Source organism: Dreissena polymorpha, chromosome 12 (assembly GCF_020536995.1).
Source record: "Dreissena polymorpha isolate Duluth1 chromosome 12, UMN_Dpol_1.0, whole genome shotgun sequence".
Classification (NCBI taxonomy): domain Eukaryota; kingdom Metazoa; phylum Mollusca; class Bivalvia; order Myida; family Dreissenidae; genus Dreissena; species Dreissena polymorpha.
Genome location: NC_068366.1, coordinates 24,780,973 through 24,803,614, shown reverse-complemented (window position 1 = coordinate 24,803,614; position 22,642 = coordinate 24,780,973). Strand labels below are relative to the sequence as shown.

Genomic DNA, 22,642 nt, shown 5'->3' with positions numbered 1-22,642 from the left:
GGGTACATAACATCAGCAAATATTTTGGCAACCTTCCCCGCGCTCATTGGTACTACAGTCGCGTACACATGTGTGATACACTATACAAGTTAACTGATGGAACAACCTCACGGACTTGTAGAAATGAGACTGGATGGGACGGGAAAGCACTCACACGTGTGGAAGGTAATAGAGGAAACAAGTGTTGCCAAATCAGTCATATTAAAAAAAAATTGATGTGAAACCAAGCATGCGTAATGTTCTCAATGCAACTTTAATATGAAAAACACGAGTGCTAAGATAAAACACTAGGTAGTTCCACACATTTGAGAACATATACATAATGCATGAGCAGAAAAGGAGCATTGAGGTGTAATAAGTAAAAAAATAAATAATCAACAATTGTAATCTGAACATAATTAAATTGGCCTTAACTGGTTTACATAAGTATTTAGTCGCATGTGTCTTTTAAGTAGCACCCATGCCCCTTAGTATCCAGTTTTTTATTAAAGAATCTACATTGTTAAGAAAAGTCGCTCATAACAAAACAGTTTGAAGACCTGCGGTCACTTAGTGAAGTATATGAAACTATTTTTAAATAATGTATTACAAAATTGACGAGTTTGTATGATTTATTTTATTTTATTGAAATAATGTAAGGTATTTCTGATCAGATTTTCTTTTATTTTCATTCTAGTAGAACAAAAAGAGAAAAATCGCCTACACATGTGTCCATGTTGATACTAGATAGTTCCGAGAATCACCAATTTTTGAGTAACTTTTTATCAAGCAAGTTGTTATGATACGACGTTTTGCAAGAAGTTTGAAAATGTGTGAAACGCTTGGTTGCGTATACTAGTCGATCTTCCACTGAAGGACTATAACGAACAATTCTTTAAGATTCCGGTTATGGTATGTAAAATTAACTGGATCAGAATAAAGCGTTGTTATTAAATCAATTGATAAACAACAACGAATATCATTCTCGACCCGCTTGAGGCAAAAAAGTTTTATAAGATAAAGGGCCAGCGTATCTCCAGAGAAGTCTGCATCCACGCAGTCTTATTTGAAGCTCCGCCTGCATAATAACCATTCTCGCATGAAGCAGTTTATATGGTGGTTGCCTCGTATTGGTAAATGAGGATCCACGGAAATATTAAATAATTATTTCAACATATATATACCGCTTGGAACATCAGGTTTGTATTTAGCCGCGCTATGAGTAAACCGAGCTTAATGCTTGTGCGTAAAATGTCATGTCATATTTATTTGCGCACAGGCTATTCGGGTACGATATTTTCCGCCTAAACACAAAATTCTACCAAAGCCGACTGTACTATAGGCAAATCTTGGACACCTGTATTAAACCAAGTTATACCCGAAGCGCGGCTCAATTTTTATGTTTTACATTATTAATATAGTTTATTTTTGTTATTGGGAGAGCTTAAGTATCCAAACTGAATGAAGGACACAAAAATGCCTTGTATTAGATAAATATTGGAAAAAAAACATGTGACAATTTTAATGAATTTACGATATTATCCCTTTTTTCATAGTTCCTTTGCACTGTATTTTCTATTGAGTTAATTGACCAATAATTGACTGTAAGGGATGCTATTTAGAATAATGTAAATTGACTAAGCACATAGTCTTATGCATGTATGTATGTTGTTGAGTTTGAAGGTGTGAGTTGAGTATAACAAGTTTATTTTCCAATAATATCCGTCGTTTTGATTTTGTTTTTTAGATTGTGGGAATTTAACGGCTCCCATAAATGGTAGGGTGACGTATACAAATACAATACTTAACAGCATTGCCACGTTTGATTGCATCTCTCACCACTACAAGATGGTTGGTTCTTTGACGTTAATATGCCAGACTCGACCACGGTGGAACGACACGGAGTCAACCTGTGTCGGAGGTAAGTATTTATATGGAAGGGTATTTAGGTAAAAATTACATCATTCGTGGTGAATATTTACATTATGACTGATGCTTTTTCTAATATGCTTCACGACAATTCCAGCATGCTTGTTGTCTGTTCGTTTATACTTGATGATTGTTGCAACATTACATCATTCATGATGAATATTTACATTATGCGTGATGTTTATTTTAACATGCTTTATGACAATTCTAACATGCTTGTTCTCTTTTCGGTTATACTTGATGTTTGGTGTTTATCCAATGTGTTTGTGTTCATTATTCCTGAAACCAGTCATAATCGGCTTTGCCACTAAGCGTCATTAACAACGGCAGTTAGAAACAGGCAGTAAGCAGAATGCAACTAAGCAGAATGCAAGTTACCAAATTATGACAACAGGTGGCGCGCGTTTATTTTCCGTATGTTGAAAACATTACTTTTCGGAAAAAAACGAAAACATCCGAATCATTTTCACTAGTATACTGAATAAGCTAAATTAGTTCCCTTTGATATATAATCTCCAATTACTTAAATACGTTTATTATTGTCATTAAGACCAGTAGACCTACACAATAAATTGACTGCCGTGAATATTTTTGATATTTGTAAGTTGCAGTTGGCACTCAAGAAAATATACATGTATTTAATTCAGGACATAACGGGGCTGATGTGTTGGAAGTCACAGTGGCCCATCCCTAGTCCAAATAATTACAGTAGACGTTATCTACCGATGTTCATTGTATATCGACCTCATATTTATAAAGTAGCCCAGACCCCCATTGCCACAGACCTGTGCGTGTAACTTTCAGATTTCTCTAGTCTGTTTACCAGGCTATACTTACAATGTCTATAAACACATATTTATCATTTTATGTCTATATAATGTCTATGGTATATATAGTGAAGCCTGAAAGTTACAAGTACTCGTGTCTAGTACAACTATTGTACCCCTCGTTGAGAAAACAACTACTTCTACTATTGAAATATCATAGAACATAATTTTCAATCAATTTGGAAAAAATAAATAAAACAAATTAATATAAACAGGTCTGTCATGAACGTTGACGTCGCTCTTGGTTACCAGAAAAATTCCCACGCACGGATTTCAACCGTCATTGTTTACAATCAATTAAGTACTGGATTTGGTATAGCGTTTTTTAAAGGTGTATGTCCAGCGCGTGAGCCGGGAGAACAGGGCTTAATGTATTATTTGTTTTGTTAAGCTCTGTAATATGTATATTCAATCTGTATGAAAAAATGTCGGTGAACATTAATCCGGTGTTAATTTTTGAAAATATTGAGGCGTTCATTAATTATGGATCTAAAACGGAGCATTGATCCGCATTAAAAAAAAACCGGGCATATTCCATATTAGATCGGAGACATGAAATTATTTAGAAAGAAAGCAATAAAAGGTTCAGTTCTACATGAGCATGTCTCGCTGCGCACGATTACGCTTTTACTGCTCGTATATATTTAACTCTTATGAATCTTGGCCAGTACCTAGTGTTTTATTTTGCTTAATCTAAATTATGTCATGCATCTATATGTACTTTAAGCAGCATGACCAACAGCTCTTTCATATGTAAAAAAAATTGACAAGAAATACCTACCCATCTATAATAAAGTTTGTATGTGCACTTCAATATTATAGTTTTATAGCATTTTATGTGGTGCAATATAAGTGTACTCTAGTAAATTTGAAATTATGTAATGGATTTCTTCTCAACATACATGCAGAGGTCCAGATAACTTTTTCAGCAAAATCTTGGTTTACACTCTAAAAAAAAATCCAGCCTTTAAAGGGATCTTTTCACGCATTGGTAAATTGACAAAATTGAAAAAAGTTGTTCCAGATTCGTGAGTTTTCGTTTTAGTTATGATATTTGTGAGGAAACAGTAATACTGAACATTAACCATGCTCTAATATAGCCATTATATGCATCTTTTGACGATTTTAAAACCTAAAAATTATAAAGCGTTGCAACGCGAAACGATTGAATAATTTGAAGAGTTCTGTTTTTGTCGTTAAATTTTGTGAAACTACGAAGATTGCTTATGTAAGGTATAAAATACGTCAAGATTGCGTACTCGGCGGAATAGCTCAGTAGGCTAAAGCGTTTTTACTTCAAGACTCTGGCAGGACTCCAGGGGTCATTGGTTCGAAACCTGCTCCGGGCAATGTTATTTTCCTTTTTTAAATTTTTTTCTTGATTTTTTACTGGAGCTTTTATGATCCAATGTTTACATTTATAAATATAAAACATTTAATGAATGAGTTAAAAAAAATGCCAAAATCTGTGAAAAGGCCCCTTTAAGTCTATTATTAATTCCTTTTTTCAGGTAAGTATTTTTTTTTGGCACATCAGCATTAGGGAAAGTCTAAGAAGAGCTCATGACAATTGCCGGGTTACAGCAGACTTTATTGCGATAAAAGGACCAGATAATGGAAAACGTTTGGCTTTTCGACTGTTTTATAGATGGTCTGTTATTCATAATAACGTTAAAGAGCTGTTGATTTCATAATTGTAATGAGGGCCTAGATGAGTGGGAACTCATGGATGAAATGTTTACATTATATGCATTGATATTGAGTTTTACGCATGATCACAAATTTTGAATTCTTATTGTATTTTTCCAATGTGTAAGTTGTAACCGTACGCACAGAATTTAAGTCTACTTTTTTTTACTAAATTTAATTAATTTTTTACGACTTTAAGTGTCTTATCTGGAGCTCTGCATACATGCATTAGTAGCATATATTGAAATATATCCATAGAGTTTCTTTGGTTATTGAAGGTAAATTACTGTACAAAAATTATGGTTAGTCATTAACAATGAAAAGTTACGTCTACAAACACGCGGTTAATTTGGGTTCAGTAGCAAATATCACACAAAGGGGCGCAACTTCTGCTATAACATACGATTTCCGTTATACGCCGTACATTTCCGTAGTCGTCCGTAGCATATCGGAACGACTGTCAATTTACATCATTGTATCATGCATGATTGTATGTTGCTATGTGCTTGGGTGAAACTCACATCTTGCCATCGCGTTAATTTATTCAACGCATACATTTTTTGATTCCATTATGCACTGCGCATATTGGACAAGTCTCTCTGCACAAACCAACATACACATACCCAGCATGCGATTTACGAACAAGAATTTTGCATCTGTAAACATGCATGATACCATTAAGCAGTATGTAAATAGACATTGGTCATCAGGCAAGATGTAAGCGTCATCAAGCATGAAAAGGTGTCTACATACAAATTGAAAGTAACATTAAGAATCATGACACAGTCATAAAGAAGGATGTAATTTTTACCTAAATACCCTTCCATATATTTACCTTGGAAACTTCGAAACTAGAATTGTGTTACAATTATCAATCGTAACTGACTTCACATTCAACCACTAGCAATGTGACTATATGACAAAGTATGCCGCATACACAGTTCTCATTTGATTAACCTTCCCACCTATATCGGAAACAACTAAACAAACTATAGAGATTCGCAAAATCAAACGCTGGTTGATATCTGTGAAAGGTATCGTAATCGACACGATTTGAGTTTAACCCATTTTTGCCTAGTGGACTCTCCCATCCTTCTAAATTGGATCAATGTATTTCCAAAATTAGGGATGTCTAGTATATTTATTTCTATATTTAGGATATTTCTTACAGAAATTCCTTTAAGCAAACAGCGCAGACCCTGATGAGACGCCGCATCATGCGCCGTCTCATCTGGGTCTACGCTGTTTGCCAATGCCTTTTTTCTAGACGCTAGGAATAAATGGGTTAAGCGTCACACACGTTTAAAAAAGATAATTTTTGCTTAATAGGGGACATATCTTTGATTAGATAGAACATACCCTAACCAAAATATGGAGGTGGGCAACTGGGCATGCTTGTTAATATATTTTTATAGTTTTGGTGTTTTAACAGCAATACTTTTTTTAAGTTATGGGCGACAAAAGTAAAACAGTGTTATTGTAACTATAACAGGGAAAAACACCGATTGTGTCGAAAAAAAACATTCGAACCAAAACAATTGAGGTACATAATAACACATGCTGGTTACTTTGTTGTAAAGGGTTACTCATCAAGCAGCAATACTTTTGAGTTCCGCGTGGCACAGCTGAACAACTGTTGTCGATTTTTTTAATGAATAAAACTGCCCCAAAGCAGAAATATATTTTACTTATACTCGACGAAATTAAAAAGTGTCATTTGTGCTGCAGAGAGGCCATAATCCCGGTATTATCTAAAATATCCGAACCGAAACAAAGATATAGTTTATACACGTACAGTTGTTTAATTGAATGTGAAAATAGATGCAATTATACGCAAGATGTACATGAACTTACGACATGAGCAGTTTGCGATGGAATGGACTCAATGTTCGGCGTTATATTTATTGTCATGCTCAACGTATATTTGTTGTATTGTTATCACCAGACTGCGGCGACCTGGCTAGGCCTACAAATGGCGACGTTAGTTACACTGACACGATTGTGAACTCGAGAGCTGCTAACACCTGCACTGATGGCTTCCGCCTGAGTGGTAGCGTAGAAAGAATCTGCGATCGGTCCTCAACACCTGCAAAATGAACTTCTTCAATGCCTACATGTGAACCGGGTATAATATTTTTTCCCGTTCAATACATCAAATTTACCTCGTTAATTGGTGTGAGTGGGTCAAGGGCATCCCACTCCACACCGTACAGAGTTTACAATTAATACATGCATATTACAACACATCATATACATGTCACCATCAATAGCTTTTACATGACAATATAAACATTTGCTAAAGAAATATTTAACAATGCTTGGCTTATTCTGTCTTTTTTCACAACTGCTGAAGGCACTATACACTGCATATTTTAAAAGAATATTTTACAAAACATGACTTCTTTTCACAACTACTGAGAACGTCTTGACAATAGTTCCCATTCTTTACTTGGCCTCAAATCATTAAACAAAAAACATTTAGCACAAGGCAATGTGAGGATATGTATGATTTCGCTGCTCTAAGTGTGGGTGTAGTTTTGTTCATTTTACTATTATAAATATACATTTTTATTACAATAAATATTAGGTTTAAGGGTCCATTGTTATTTGCTTGGCCCAGTATAAAAGAGGTCATATTTAAACAGTTTGAAAAATGAATACATCCAGAAAACAGTTTTGCTATAAATTTATTGCCAAGCATACATTCCCAAAATAAATGTTGACTAGTTTTACATTCAGTCTGACGAGAAGTGAAGTTGGCTGAGATGGTATAACCATTTTTAAATAGGAAGGAATTCGTACCTATGGTTCTATGTATTATTCTGAATTGGAACCACTGAAAATTCTTATTCCGTGTGATATTAAAAGTCATTCCAAAATATGTCGCCATTCTTTTGTTTCATTGTTGTTAAAAATACTTGACCATTTATTTATGCTCACTGGCGTAGACTCATTTTTGGTAATTATTTCATAAATAGGGTGTGAACCATTTGTGTTAACTTAGATAGATCGTAGGATATTGGGAATAACAGGCTTCAAAAAAACAAATGTCATAGGAGATTCTGCGTTTCATGTATCTTTTAATTGTGTTAATAATTTCTATGAAAAATATGTAATTTGGATTGAAGTAGAATACTTTGCAATAATCATCATAGCTTTAAAAAGTTAAAATTTCAGCGTTGTGTATCAAGTCACCAACATAATGAACGTCTTTTACAAACCATGACTAAAAAAATATACTTTTGTTACCAATTGTTATGTCTAAGCTATAGAATAATGGATATTGAAGCAAAAACTGGGTTGTAAATGGTTCTTTTTTACTGAGTTCAACAAGCGAGTTCAATGTATCTTTCCAGAATTTATTTTGTATCACGTAAATTAAGTTTTCAATATAGTTTTTTTAGTGGTATAATATTCTTTATATTCTAAATCGTATTAAGTCAACATGATTTTATTCGCCTAAATGCTTTTGTTGAGTAGCATTATGGCCAAATTAACGTAATACCATTTCATAAAATGTGTGAATAAAGTGATACAACTGCAGGACGTATTAATTAACTGGAAAAAGGTCTTGTTTGGAAGCTGATTATTATTAATTATTTTTATATTATTATGACTATCTACTTATTTTTTTTAGAATATACTATTATTATTGATCTTATGAAGTATCTGCGGTTCACAAATTAATCTTATTATCATGTATTCAATGCACGCTTATTTTTGCGTCTGAGTGTTTATCTTAAGCTGTGCCTTCTCAGCATCTGAAGTACATAACAATACCAGGACATCGACGTAATATACACGTGTTCTATATATATTTATTTACCCCATGGATTAAAATGTAGGGTATATTTTTAGTAACCATGAATAAATTAAGTGACAATTCAGCGGAGATCGCTCCCCCCCCCCCCCCCCTCCCTACATTAAATCGATACAATTGTAATTATATATTCAAGATAAACATTACATCTATTTACTGTTTGAACTATTTTCTTTTTTTGTTGAATTATATTGTTTTATGTGCCGTATAACCGTAGAAAACTACTAATTCCAACCAAATGAGCCATACTAATAATTTGCGATATGCTTTATATGCTTTCCTGATGGGATATGTTGGCGGAAGTATACTTTTATCAGTCACTTGACCCTGAGTCTGTCATCACCTGACCCTGAGACTGTCATATATGTCATGTATGTTGTGTATGTCATGTATAAAATGAGTGTCATGAATATCAGTCTAAGCAAACCCATTTTTTAAACGTCTGAAAACACTTAGTCTGCTAAATACATTAAGGATTGTGATGATTATTCATGACATTGTTTTCTTTGGAGGTCAAATGCTATACCATTGTTAATAAAATATAAAAAAATGCAATACCTCGGAACATATATACAATATGATCAAGGGACTTGGTAACACAGTGTGATTGGTCATTTGTCTTGCCACTTTCAATATATCCGTCCGTATGTCTGTCCGTCCGCTTATACGGGAATTACTAAACAAATGCATAATATACGATAACAAAATTTGGTAGACAACTGTTTTAAGATTGCAGGATTATTTTTTTAATAATGATCTGGTAAAATACCAGATATCTAATTTTAATTATTTAGCTGTTTTTAAATATAGAATACCACCTAATTCACCAATTACTCGAACAGAACCTACAAATGTATATGTTTGTTTCTAGGAATAAAATATGTTTATTTAGGCAAACTGAAAGACGATTGTTCAGTGAACACCAATGTGTGCGTGAAGATCAGTGACGCAGCATGTTCCAATCGTATATGCACTTGCTTGGTCGGCTATAAAACTGACGGATCAGATTTGCATTGTGAAGGTTAGTCATTAAATCTTTTTTTTCGGTCCCTCATGATTGGCTGTATGCACATGCCCCCCCCCCCCCCACCGTTTTGTTAGTTTTATAAAGAGTTATTATCGTGTTAAAAATAATGATCCCATATTGGCAAACGTATTCATATTTTACACTTTCTTCTGTTTTTCATTGTGATTCACTAGCCTGTCTTTTTATAAACACAAACACATATGACTTAAAGTTACGCGGAGGAGATGCTTTATGTTAATGTCTATCAAAAAAGTCTTTATTCAGTATTAGACTCTGTTAAACTCATCAACCATGTTTTACCAGAGGGCAATTTAGTTGGATATGATGTTCCTTGTAGGGTTAAACAAAAGTATAACACGTCAATTTATTATATTGACCTTTGCTGACCTTTTTGAAACGAAAGAGCCTGTGCATATTTATAGATTATCTAGTTATGACTTAACTGTTAAAAGTGCACAATCATCTTTTATGTATATTTAACCTCGTTAGGCGTCGTAATGAAGGTTATTTGAGAGAAAAAAGCATTGTATCGTTTAACACTGTATTTGTAGTCTAAAGAATAAGCATTTAAACAGAAAATAAAACTATCCTTGAATGATCAATACCACATTACATCAGCTGTAAATACTGTCGCATTGCTGGTAAGAAAACCGAAAAACATATTCGACCGACATCCTTCTAAAGCCAATGAGTGTTTATGGATCATGGCCGGTGACAATTGTTAACACCGGTTTTAAGAAAAAACATCACATTCAAAAGTGAGGCTGACCTTAAATGTGTCCCTTAAAAGATTGTTTTTATCGGTTTTGTTAATTTCTATATGGTGCTCTTGTTGTTTTCAGTCATCGACGCTTGTGAGGGTGTCACTTGTATGAACGGGGCCAAGTGTATGGCTGCAACAGGGGGCTACAAATGTGTATGCCCAACTGGGTACACTGGACCCTTTTGCGAAACAGGTAAAATGATATTATTGAAGTTTTCCTTTCATTGGTTTTAATTCTTTAAACTTATTAGCGGCCCATCCACACACAATATAATTGTCAATTGTATTGTCAATAATGAAGATTGGCAATAAAATTGATAGTGAATGGATGATATTGAAGACACCGTCAATGTATTGAAGAAAATCAGAGATCCAAAATATTTAATGACGCATTGTCAATTTTCTTTCTTGTATGAATGATGACCGAAGTACAAATGAACAAAATATTGATAAATATGTGTGCACACTTGAGGGCAACAATTTTTCAGTCAATATTATTGAGTCAATAAAATTGACAATGATATTGTGTATGGATGGGCCGCTTTAGGCTAAGTATATTAACACAATTAGTATCTAAACGCAGCCACTAATATAGCCCTAGCAAAAGCAAAGTAGTGCTACACATTCCTTTTGTATCTTTTGAAAATATTAAAGCCCTTTTCTGAAGTGTTACATAAAGACAGAAAAATCGCTTTCAACAACAATGTATAGTCAATGTTAGCTAGGAAATACAAAAATTAAAGCGTCCATACATTTATAGAATGTAGTTGTCCGTAATTATTTACGTGTTTTTAGTGAAATAAAGGTAAAAATTACTAATTAAAGTAGTGTTGTTAACGTGTTGCTTTTTATTGTACTTATTTAAATTGTTTGAACAATATCTAGCATAATAACGCAATCAAGAAATATGCTATCACTATTTATTCTCATACTAGCATAGTTCGTCAAAGTACCAAGACTCGTTTCAGACATTGATGAGTGTAACCCTAATCCCTGCATACACGGCTCGTGCGCTGAGACCAGGCTTGGCGACTTAACTTGTACCTGCAAAGTTGGATACACGGGAAACACGTGCGACGAAGGTATATAATTGCAGTGAAGTATTTTAAAATCTAATCACTCATTTATGCTTTTTTTATTAAATGCAAGTAACATGAGCTAACTGATAATATAGAGGATATTTGTTGAATTTGGTGGAATATCGATTTTAATTCACGAGTGATCATAGTAAACAATTTTTTTTTCTATGATTACGAGTGAATGAAAATCGATATTCCACCGAATCTAACAATTTTTATTTTTATTATATGCTTACAAATTATTAAAATATAATTTCCCGTTTGGCGCCCAATGTATGTTGATGGGAAGCTTATCCGTATGTTTCAATGCAAAGTAATCGCCCTTGGTAACATTGGCTGGGCAACAACGGGGAAACCAAATATATCTAAAAATAGTTCCGGTCAAACAAGGAAAATTATCGATAATGTTCACTGTTATTTTTTCACTGATGTTTCTCTATTAACCATCGAAAAGTATAAAATATAAATGATTAATTTTGCGTGATGCCATCTTTTTGTATCGTTCTCTGAACAATGAATGAGTATTTATAAAATAGCCTCATATGTAGACGTATATGATAAAGATTGTTTTGCCCGCTGCGATATAATTGACGTGGCATTTTCCGCTTGTTATGTTGAATCAGTACGTGTTTCTCTGAATTACAACTTTCCTACAATAAAGATCGTGTCGTTGTTTGTTTTTTTTTCAGAAATAAACGAGTGTATCCCCGATCCGTGTGAACACGGCACGTGCAAAGACCTCCTTGCAGATTATGAATGCGCATGCCAAGCCGGCTACACGGGCAAAGACTGTTCCAAAGGTATGATTTACCACATATGGTTACACCGTACGCACTATTACCTTTTTAAAATAATAGCTCAATATCGTGGGGGTTTCAGTACAGTCTAATTTGGGACCGCACTTTCCGTCTAAACAGGAATTTTGATCACAAGAGAGTTCATTTAAAAGAAAAATTCCATCAAATCGAAAAGTGTCGTCACTTATTAGCATTTGAGAATTGCTATTTTAGGCTCTGAATGTGTCATCCCCACCGTTATGCCTTTCGCATTATCTAAAACTCAATTCCAAATATACATATGTATGTGTGTGCTACCAAAATCTTATGACCAGAGTCGAAAATGCTGCGACACAAATGCAGTAAATGGAGTTGTTAAAGGTAGGAAAAAACAGCTGTAGAAAAATTCTACCCCTATCTGTATTAATTATTTCTTTTAACCTATAACCAATGGTAAATGTATCAAATTAACACCAACGTCCAATATTGTCATCAGTAAAGGAAATAAAGCGGCGATACCGTTGTAATTTTAGACATAATATTAATCGGCTTACGAATGAAATAACGTGCTTCATGGAATTGTATTCTTAAAGCAGCACAATTATTAAGTTCATGTGTACGTTATTTTTTATCATACATTTAGGGATGAAGACTGTCATATAAAAATTAAACGTACGCAGTTTCCGTTTAATGCGACTTAAAATATTATTATCAGTAAAAGCACGCACACACACTAAGTAATTTAAGAATTTTAATTGTAATTATAACACACGTTTAAAAAATCTAGAATAATGCCAAATAGTTTATAAAAATGAGTTGTTTTTTTGTGGTTCTTCAGATATTGACGAATGCTTCTCGTCTCCATGCGAACATGGAACGTGCGTTAATTTGGTGAACAGTTACAAGTGCAGGTGCGATGTTGGATACTCAGGCGCAAACTGCAACCAAGGTATGCGATCGCTCATAGACCGATGTTTGTTTTAAAATGTTTGTATCACTATCTTTTATTTATCATTCATTACGTATTACATTATAGAATTAATTGTAAATATATATGTGTTTAATTAAAATGGAATGGATCGTGAGTCCCTTGTTTTAAGTATGCGTTTCTGTCCATTGCATTCTACCAAATTCATGTACAACCAAATTTGGCTGTATTTTGTAGTATTTGTGTTTGTTTAAAAACAATATAATATACACGTTTACACTTCTACAATCTTGTATACGGTATTGGTATGAATATACTTATATCATATTACTAATTTATCCTAATTTATCCTAAATTCTATTTGGATTGCTAATTTAAATTGTATATTAAAGTATTGTTCACGAAGAAGCCCCATAATTGTTCATCAAAGCTGACTTACAAGATATATACATGAGAATATTCAGTCTGAGACTTCACAATAAATCGAAATAAAGCAGATTTAAAGTACAAACTAAACAATCCATAAAAATATAGGTGTGGCCTTAAATGGTAAATACAGAAATATTATTATATTATAATTGTGTTATCATATCCAAAAATATGTTTTTCGAAACGATGTATTTGAGCCTTCTATGTGTAAAGATGTTTAATGCACGTGCATTAAGTGTCGTCCCAGATTAGCCTTTGCAGTCCGCACAGGCTTATCAGGGACGACACGTTCCACTTTCATTGTTTTTTTCATTTGTCGCCTCTGATAAGCCTGTGGACTGTACAGGCTAATCGAGAAGGACACTTTACGCACATGCATTAAACCCTCTTTGTACAATAAGAGTCTGATTTTTGTTAAAGACATCAACGATTGTGTAAATCACCTGTGTTCAAACGGGGCTATCTGTATCGATCAAGTGGGAGACTACACATGTAAATGTACGGCGGGATTTTCAGGCAAATACTGCGATGATAGTAAGTATTATAGTTTCGCGTTTTTTGTTTTAATTGTGTTTTTGTTCAATCTGACTTGTTTTAATAAGATATACCGTAGTGGAAATAAATGATGCGTTTCCTAGTAATATTGTTCAAATTTCGTATGTTATTATTCATGCAAGGATTTACCCTTGAGTTTACAAGCAATTATGAATGTTGTTTCTTTATAAGCATAGTTGTCAAAATTGTTATGATACATGGCTGTACGTAAAAATAAATGCTATACGCGAAAATAACGAATTTGTCAGCACTTAGGTTTGCGACACTTTCACTTTACCTGTGTCAGTATGAAACAAAAGTAACGCATGCATTTTTGTGTTGACCATTTACAATGTTACTTGTTATACCGCATGAGCCATCCGATGGGATTTGAAGTTTTGAACGCACTGCTATTTCAACAAATTCCATATGAAAGTAAATGCAAGTAAATCAAGACAAACAAATGATCATTAAAACCGCCATGCCTATATGTTTCTTATGATAAAATGGTTATGTTAACATTATAATTAAAGCTTAAAGTTATTAACTACTCAAGCGCCTGATTATTTGTTGTGCTAGTCCTTCTGCTATATAAATAACTTTTGTGCCAAATATCAACCCTTTCTCAGATTGCCCAGAACCGGTAGTCCCCGAGAACGGACTCCTAAACACGTCGGAAGGACTGGGAGTTGGGAATACTATCTACTACTCGTGCAAGGATGGGTACGAACTGGTGGGGAAGGCACAAAGGACATGTGGGACCACTTCCACGTGGAGCGGCACTGAACCTACGTGCCTCATACGTACGAACAGATTTCAGATAGAAAAATCATATATCGTTGCATCCCAATAATATAAATTGTATTTTGTGTCATTTTCTTGTCAAATATATTATCCATAGACTTATTCGCAGACTTTTTAAATGTATAATAAAGTTGTTTAACTTTGTATATTCACATATTCATACTACTGGTAAATATCTCAAGCATAATAAGACAAAACTGATAGCTGGATTTAAACGGCTACAACCTGTACCCCTCAACTGATATTTTGTACTGTTTACTCTATGCACGCAATAATCGTGTTTTCAAACTTGTTACTCTGAAATGATGCTTACTCATGAAAGAAAAAGTATTTAGCATTTAAACGGAACCGTTCATACTGCTCTGTTGTTAGATGCAAACAAAAATTAACGATCAATATAATAAAACGTGCTGAGAAAAAATGTAATTAGCGTATTTAAGTACGAGTTTAGTCATGGTGTAAAGATGCGTAAATCATTTGTAGAGTGCCCGATATTGGAGCCGATAACAAATGGCGATGTAGACATGTCTTTGGGTCGCCACGAGGGCTCCCAGGCAACTTACTTCTGCGAGAACAACTACGCGCTCATTGGTTACCCCGTTATGACTTGCGAGTCAAGCGGCGTGTGGGGCGGCAAGAAACCGGGCTGTGTCTTTGGTGGGTGTGTAAGCGTGTGAATGGGCCGCGTAGCATCCAGACGAGCCTGTGCCTTTGTGCAGTCTGGTCAATAGACAATCAGTCCGCCATGAAATAAAGCAAGATTATAACGAAACATATGTAGCACATTTTCACGAGTTGTTATATTATGACATATAATGATAGTATTAATCTCGTTTAGGTATTTTGTTCGGTATTCATCTTGTTTTTAAATATATATATATATATATATATATATATATATATATATATATATATATATATATATATATATATATACCTATTGTCTTAGAGAAGTTTTATAAAAAATATGTGATCAAATGATTGTAAGTGTGTCAACGTTTTTTATCGGTATCACTTTTAACACTAGGAAATCCAAAACGTTTACAATGAAATGCGGTTGATGACACATTTTCATATATGCATTAATTCGTAAAGAATTGAAAAGGTGGATTACAAGATGCATTACATAATGACTTGTATCTCTGTTGATTATAATCGTGTATGGTCCAAGTGGAAAAAAATATCAATAGTACCGTCACCATGTCATTTGGAAACATTTGACACCTTGTATTAGTTAACCAATGTCATGTGACTTTCAGCCATGTTTCCGGACACATTGCTGGCCTTTGGCGTTGTCCTTATTATCCTGGCAATAGTGGACGTGTTTGTGTTGGCGATCTGCGTCTACTACAAGTTCTGCAGAAAGAAGGTACTACTACCGTTTTAAATAACTTTTGTCCGAAACTGTTATATTCTGATTATTCCCGTATACTAAGTACAACACAGATACATGTACATGTAGTATAACCTACTCCTATTAAGGCTCGATTGGGCATTGCCGGCTCGGGTACTACTTACGGGTACTCTTAAGCATACTTGCATGTACCCCGGTTACGGTAAATACACTTAAACGTACCCGGTCGGTATTAGACTGTACCCGAGTTGTATTCTCGCTCAAAATCCGATGTCTTAAAACGCGCTACCGATTACTGTAAGACGAGATTGTTTATCTTAAACAAACTTCTCTTTTAAAACAACTGCATCAACATGCTTTTTGAGTATGAGATTCGATAATATAGAGGCCATAGAAATTACATAGACATTAATGTGAACCAAATTAATTTTTAAAAATAGCTGACAACGACCGATTTAGCGTTACAGTTCCCGGGTACGTTTAAGCATATATAGCGTACCCTTGGTACAGCATAAAATTTCATAAGTATAATTTAGAGTACCCGGGGAACATGTAAGTAGTAACCGAGTCGACAATGACCAATCGAGCCGTATTAAATTGCAATTAATAGGGGTATCTTGTTAGGTTAGAGCATATGTTGCCAATAACTTGGAAAAGCAATCTTCAAGGCTTCGGGTTTTCTAAGAGGATCGCGCTGTAACACAAAAAGCTATAGTCATTAAAAAGTTATATAACATATTAAATTTAATATTCATATTAACATTAAAAGCGAATTATTGTCATATAAAATTGGTAATGATACACATTCCGGGTTCCACATTCGTGAATCATCGATTGGAAAGGATGTCATGAACTGCAATACATACACATTCGATAGAATAAACCATTACAAATGGATGTCCGGATTACGATGGCATGGCAAATTTGTGAGAGCTTGACTGTATGGTATTTAAAAACAATAAGGATTTCTTCGCTTTGTTATGTTTATCACCATTACACACGCATTTACAATAAAAACATTTCAGTAGATATATAAACGTGATTAATTGTACTATAAGCTTAGTACGTCGGATAAAACAATTTAAAAACATCACAATATTTAATGCAATAAAAAGTGTGCGTCTAGTGTTGAAGTCAAATAAAAAAAAAGCGTTTACCCATTACTTATACATTGGTATTCGCCCTGAATGTGCGAATGAAAATATCAACAAATAAAAAACTCGAACGAACCCGCCGGACAGAAACTTCGTTTTAGCGTGTTATCTATATTTTCTTTCAATGAACCAATGTCCAAAACTAGTGACACATAGAAAATCCACTTTTAACGAATTTTAAATGTGATTTTTATGTGGTGTTATTTTGTCTTGTTTATTGTATAAATGTACATGTCGAAGCTCTATAACGATTTCAGCCACCACAGACGCCATCCAAACCGTACCCTGATGACCTTTTTGCCGACGGGGAGGGTGCAGTCCCACCGCGGGATAGTACCATGCCACCGGTATTTAGACTTTATTTAAGCATGCATGAAAGTAGTGTGTCAACGCCACGTACGAGTTGATAATGCAGATAATGCAATTAAAGAAATTCTAAAATAATATATGGGTTTATTGATTGTGTATGAACAACTTGCGGTAGTATAATTATATTATATTATATTATTACATCTTTCGTTATTATTGTTATATAACTGGCTTTTTAATTATTGCTTCAGATATAGTAACAGTAAGTGAATATCCACGCACACTAAGTGTGCGGAAAAAAATCGAACAGACGCGAAAGTGGTTCGTTCTCTTCTGTTTGGTAATTAAATGAAGTGCGTGGTCGCCTTTATTAAAAATATTGTACAGAACAGAATAACGATTTATAAAAACGGGTTTACCCAAAATATAGATAAAACCGCATACGTTTGTATGTTTGCGATCTACATTTACATAATTTTTATAATCGAACTATTTAAAAAAAAGATATTGTCCTTAAATTTAAACTCAGAAATATAATAATCAATGCAATCAAACTATAAATTCCAATCTATCGCACGTGACCTAATTGAGCTGCGATTTAGATTGGTATTTCAAGTGTGTTTTTTGTTTCAACTTTGCAATTAAGACAATCTAACGTAACAATTTAATTTATTTCACTCCAGTTTTCAAGGAAACAGAAGTTCTCCAAGGTGACGCCGGATGACGACCATCCGCCCCCTCATTCCGTGGACGAACCGAACGTGGTGTACCGGTCCACGATGAAGATGAACGACAAGGTGCTGGACACCATCTTCTCGAAGGGAAGCAAGTACCGCCGGCAAATAGAAGCCGAAGAAAGGACCCCGTATCTGGTATGAATATCACGCACCTAAGACTTTTAAAATCGTATTACGTGGAACAAGTGGACAGAATTTGATAGCTATGTATTACGGTCGTTTGTCTTAGGGTATTCATAAAATCTATTGGGCTCTGCATCCAAACATCCGTGTTTACCAAAACGCTAATTAATACGTGATCGGTCACTAAAATATTGACGTGTTCGGTGACTTAATTATTGAATGTCCATTATCAATTGGCCCATTATTTGTATATATTTAACACGTCAACGAAAGGTTTTACTAACATTAAGTTAAAAGCTACAAAAACGCCTTGCCCTTGTGTCTGAGATACAGGACATTTAACACCATTCAAGTGTATGATGCGTGGGCCTTCGGCGGATAGTTCCTTCTTTCCTATTGCAGAAAAAGTCTAGCAGAGAACCAGTATTTAATGAGCATTATTATTTTAAGATTATCTAAATTTTATTTTGGTGGTTATTAATATTTCGATTTGATATTCGGCATCAAGATGAGTTCGTCTGAAAAGAGAAAGAAGGGGGTATTAGCCTTTATTAACATTATTATGCGAATTCGACCGTTAAGCTGCCAATTGAATACCTATTTCAATATAGGACGATGACGTCATTAATGACAAGGGCTACAACACCGAGAACAGTAACTCCAACGAGGACGCTCACTCGGAAGTGTTTGACAAGCATCTGGACCTAACGCATCCCTCCCCAGGCCCGCAAAAGTCACCAAGAGAGAAGCGCAAACAAGAAGAGCCCGAGGAAGAAGAGGAAGAAGACGAGGGACGTTTCCGGTTCCGGTTGCGCGGTCCACCACCAAGCATAACTGATTCGCTCTTCAAAGAAAAGGAAACGTCACTCACCGCAGACGAAAAACGGAGGTCAAAGAGCGCGTTACCGAGCTATCGATTGCAACAGAAAAATGTTTTGAAATGAACACTTTCAATATGTGAAAATATGTACATGCATGATAACCAAAGATGAGCAAAAGGTTAACATCGATAAGATGTTCTATTTTTAAGTATGCTAACATATGTGATTATACATGACTTTTAATTGTGTATGATATTTATTATTTCACTAATTCAAGAAATGGTCCACCTTTTGATAAGGTTACATAATAATATCATTTCATGCATTTTTTTAAATTAAATATTAAAAAACTGACCAGTGTTATATCTTTCGGAGGATTTAAAACGCAAAGACAATCTTAATTTTAACAAAAGAGAACGTTTTTATATTCACAAACCAACATTATTAAACACTGATGCTATCGGTCAGTCTAATAATCTGATTGTACAAAAATGCTAAAATGAATATCGTACTCGTGAATGTGTTAGATAAACATGTTGATTATTATTGCATTACGCGGAATGATCTAAGTGAAGTGTTATCCATGCTTTTTATTTATTGCAATGTGTCGTTCGCTTGTATATTGTTTTTTGTTGATTAACGATATTTTTGCACTAACACTGATAATATTACTGTTCTGTAATAACACAATGCGTGGTCAAGAAAGCAGTACATGTAACGAAAATATTGTATTCATGACTTTTTTATGTTTTATAAAAAAACATTTGAATGTTTCTATTCTTTTTTAATGACTTCATACTTATTTATAGATTAATTTATGTTAAAATAAATGTTTTCTTTTCGTTTTTGTGTATATTTTTTCTGCAATTTTTAGTCCAGTTAAATTCATGTCAAATATTTCTATACAAATTTGGACGAGACAACACAAATCCTCGCATAATTTATCTCACATATTGGTGTCGCATTGAATCCTTCTTGGCAGTTCGTTAAAGCCCTGACATGCGATATCTGGATACGTTGGAATCAATGTCAAGTGTTAATGTTTAAACTTAGTCTCGTCGCTCAATCCTCCAAGCATGTTAGGCAACCAAGAATACATGTTCACATACCGAATGGCAAGTATTGCCTGTCAGCTTGTCTTCGTTCTTCTATTGCATATTCAATACTCAAAAAATAGCTTCCGCGTTCTCCTTTTTTTTTCGGAAAATAAACAAAAATCCGGAGGGCCTATTTATTTTCGTTATATCGATGAGTTGTGTAATCTTGCATTTTACACTGCTACGCTCGGTTCATTGTCCGATGAAGCGAAATATATTTTACTTCAAAATCGTATGGCACTTTGATATTTCAAAATAGTAAATATAATAACTTTGCAAAAATTTGAGACAACTAATTTTTGTCAAGGTCAGTGAATGCGATAATTTTATCGAACCACGCCCTGAAAACACACTAAAGCGACTTGTTCGGCAATTAAAAAAAGTGACATATTCAATCAAGAATGCATAAATCATATTCAAACAAATGAAATAACTCTTATCACTGAGAGAAATAAAAAAAACTAGCGTTGCATGGATTATCATCAATTGTAATAGACCGAATATGCATGAGAACATCTATACAAAATATGTTGATTAAAAATACTACGTTAAAAACGCTGTTAGCAATAGCCTTAATGGCCAGCTTCGGCGCGCTAAATATTGCCCAAAAAGATCATTGAAATTGTTAATTTTCATGCTTACGAAGTGCATATATGTATCAATGATTGGTTTAAAATTACTTTGGACAAGTAACAAAGGCTAACATTGCGTCAGATCCTTCACATTTTATATCACAGTCAGACACCTATTACTCAATCATGGCATATATGGCTCGTTTCATATAGATATATATTGTTCTTTGACACACGTTAAATAAGTTTGAGTTGATTATAATGTGAATTGTGTATGTTTCACATTTCATTGCTACAGTTTAAAATAACCTCCTCTTAAAATGTGTAAGTCCTTTATATGAGCTTATATCTGTATGAATTCAAACCAACAATTAAATACATTTGTAAACGTTAAATTGGAAAACCTCATTTAAACTTACTCCGCGAGATAATCGATTTGAACAAAACAAATTGGCAGACCTAATGGAATGTTAACCATCTATTGAAGCTTAAATTGATATAAAATCAAAGACCACAATTAAACGCAATGATAAACTAGTGTTCGTTAGATAGTATCACTGTCGGAATATTCGAATGGTATAAGGTACAGTTTACGTGAATGGTTACTTAAGATCTGCTTAATTCAAGTATTGTTTCGTGTGAACAAGATTATCTATATGGGCTGTCATGAAACCAAATAAAAAGAATGTACCCATGCAATGGTATTTGGCAGGTGTTTACAATTGATCTATATTTCATTTAAAGAGGTTTGATCGTTCGGCCATTTAGTTCAAGTATGAAACACGCGGCATTATATTTGTTTTGTTAGTTATATATATATTATACAGAGATACGTTAAAAACTTAATGTTTTAACACACTTGTCATCTACAAAAATCAGTCCCATGTTAAATTTTAATATTATAAGTTTTAAATACAATTTATTGTATTCGGAAATTAATTTTTCATACAATAATTACTTACTATAGATTTTGCAAAAACCTTATGAAGTCACCATTTATTCGCCGATAACAAAATTACCACCAAACAGTCTAGATCGAACGAAGATGAAAAGGAAACGAAACGAAATTGGTGCGCCAACTGTAAAACGTCCGTGATAAACTTTGAGGTCGAAGTGCATGCAAATTTGGAGTGATTTTCCCGATATTTCTGATGAATCGAAAAAAAACTATTAAGTTCTTATACATATCTGCCGGATTATGTTCGGTGTCCACGGATATTATTTCCCACACAAATAAAATGCGTACAAGGATTGAGAATTTTCTTTGCTGGAAACAGAAACAAAACAGCTAACGTTGTTACGTCTTTTTCAAATGTGCATTTAGAAAGAAATCATCTGGATAGGCTAAACCGTTGTCTGTAGAACAACAATGGATACAATAAGAAACAATTGCCGTTAATTTCGTGTTTACACTTCATTTTTTCAGATCGTGTATACGCATGGTGTCCCAGGAACCACGAATTTATTCTATTAAAATATTTTATTAAAAATACATGTCAAGTATAGACTATGTTGATCATTCATATATCTTTAGTAATAAACAAAATCAGATGGTTGCATAATTTCGTTAGCTTACAACTATCGATTTGACAAACAATCACAGGGCGGGGCGCCCCGATAGGTTTTATACTATTACCCAATATGCACTGACTGCTTATACGTCTACGCTGCTTTAAAGTCAGAAGACAACTTAATTCCATAACCACGTGATTGATTATTGTCATACCATCACAGATTCAGTGGAGTAACGTGATCAAAGTGTTTTGCTCACTACTTTTCCGTATGGAAGTATCACGATGATTACATTACATAGTGGTTTCGCTTTCGTGTGTGTTTTGTGTATCCTCAGCGTTGAAGTGTTTGGACAAACGACAGTTACAGGCACAGGTAC

The 22,642-nt window shown here is 34.2% G+C and overlaps 1 protein-coding gene across 1 annotated transcript; it reads left to right on the top strand.

Moving 5' to 3' along the window:
• The first annotated feature begins 1,827 nt into the window (after nt 1–1,827).
• Nucleotides 1,828–19,311, top strand: LOC127852450 (neurogenic locus notch homolog protein 1-like). The gene is made up of 13 exons (XM_052386405.1): nt 1,828–1,900; nt 6,370–6,474; nt 10,114–10,227; nt 11,003–11,116; nt 11,803–11,913; nt 12,728–12,838; nt 13,667–13,780; nt 14,410–14,583; nt 15,068–15,241; nt 15,844–15,953; nt 17,350–17,439; nt 18,085–18,273; nt 18,873–19,311. Exons 1-13 carry the CDS (start codon nt 1,828–1,830, stop codon nt 19,203–19,205), a joined length of 1,812 nt encoding a protein of 603 aa, XP_052242365.1. The 3' UTR covers nt 19,206–19,311.
• The last annotated feature ends 3,331 nt before the right edge of the window (nt 19,312–22,642 follow it).

What these genes read in the sequence shown, in the direction of transcription:
- LOC127852450 (XM_052386405.1), top strand. Translation starts at nt 1,828, where the DNA reads ATGGTTGGTTCTTTGACGTTAATATGCCAGACTCGACCACGGTGGAAC. An exon ending in GGGCAAAGACTGTTCCAAAG is followed by an intron (nt 11,914 to 12,727) that starts GTATGATTTACC and finishes GTGGTTCTTCAG; the next exon opens with ATATTGACGAATGCTTCTCG. An exon ending in AAGAAAGGACCCCGTATCTG is followed by an intron (nt 18,274 to 18,872) that starts GTATGAATATCA and finishes ATTTCAATATAG; the next exon opens with GACGATGACGTCATTAATGA.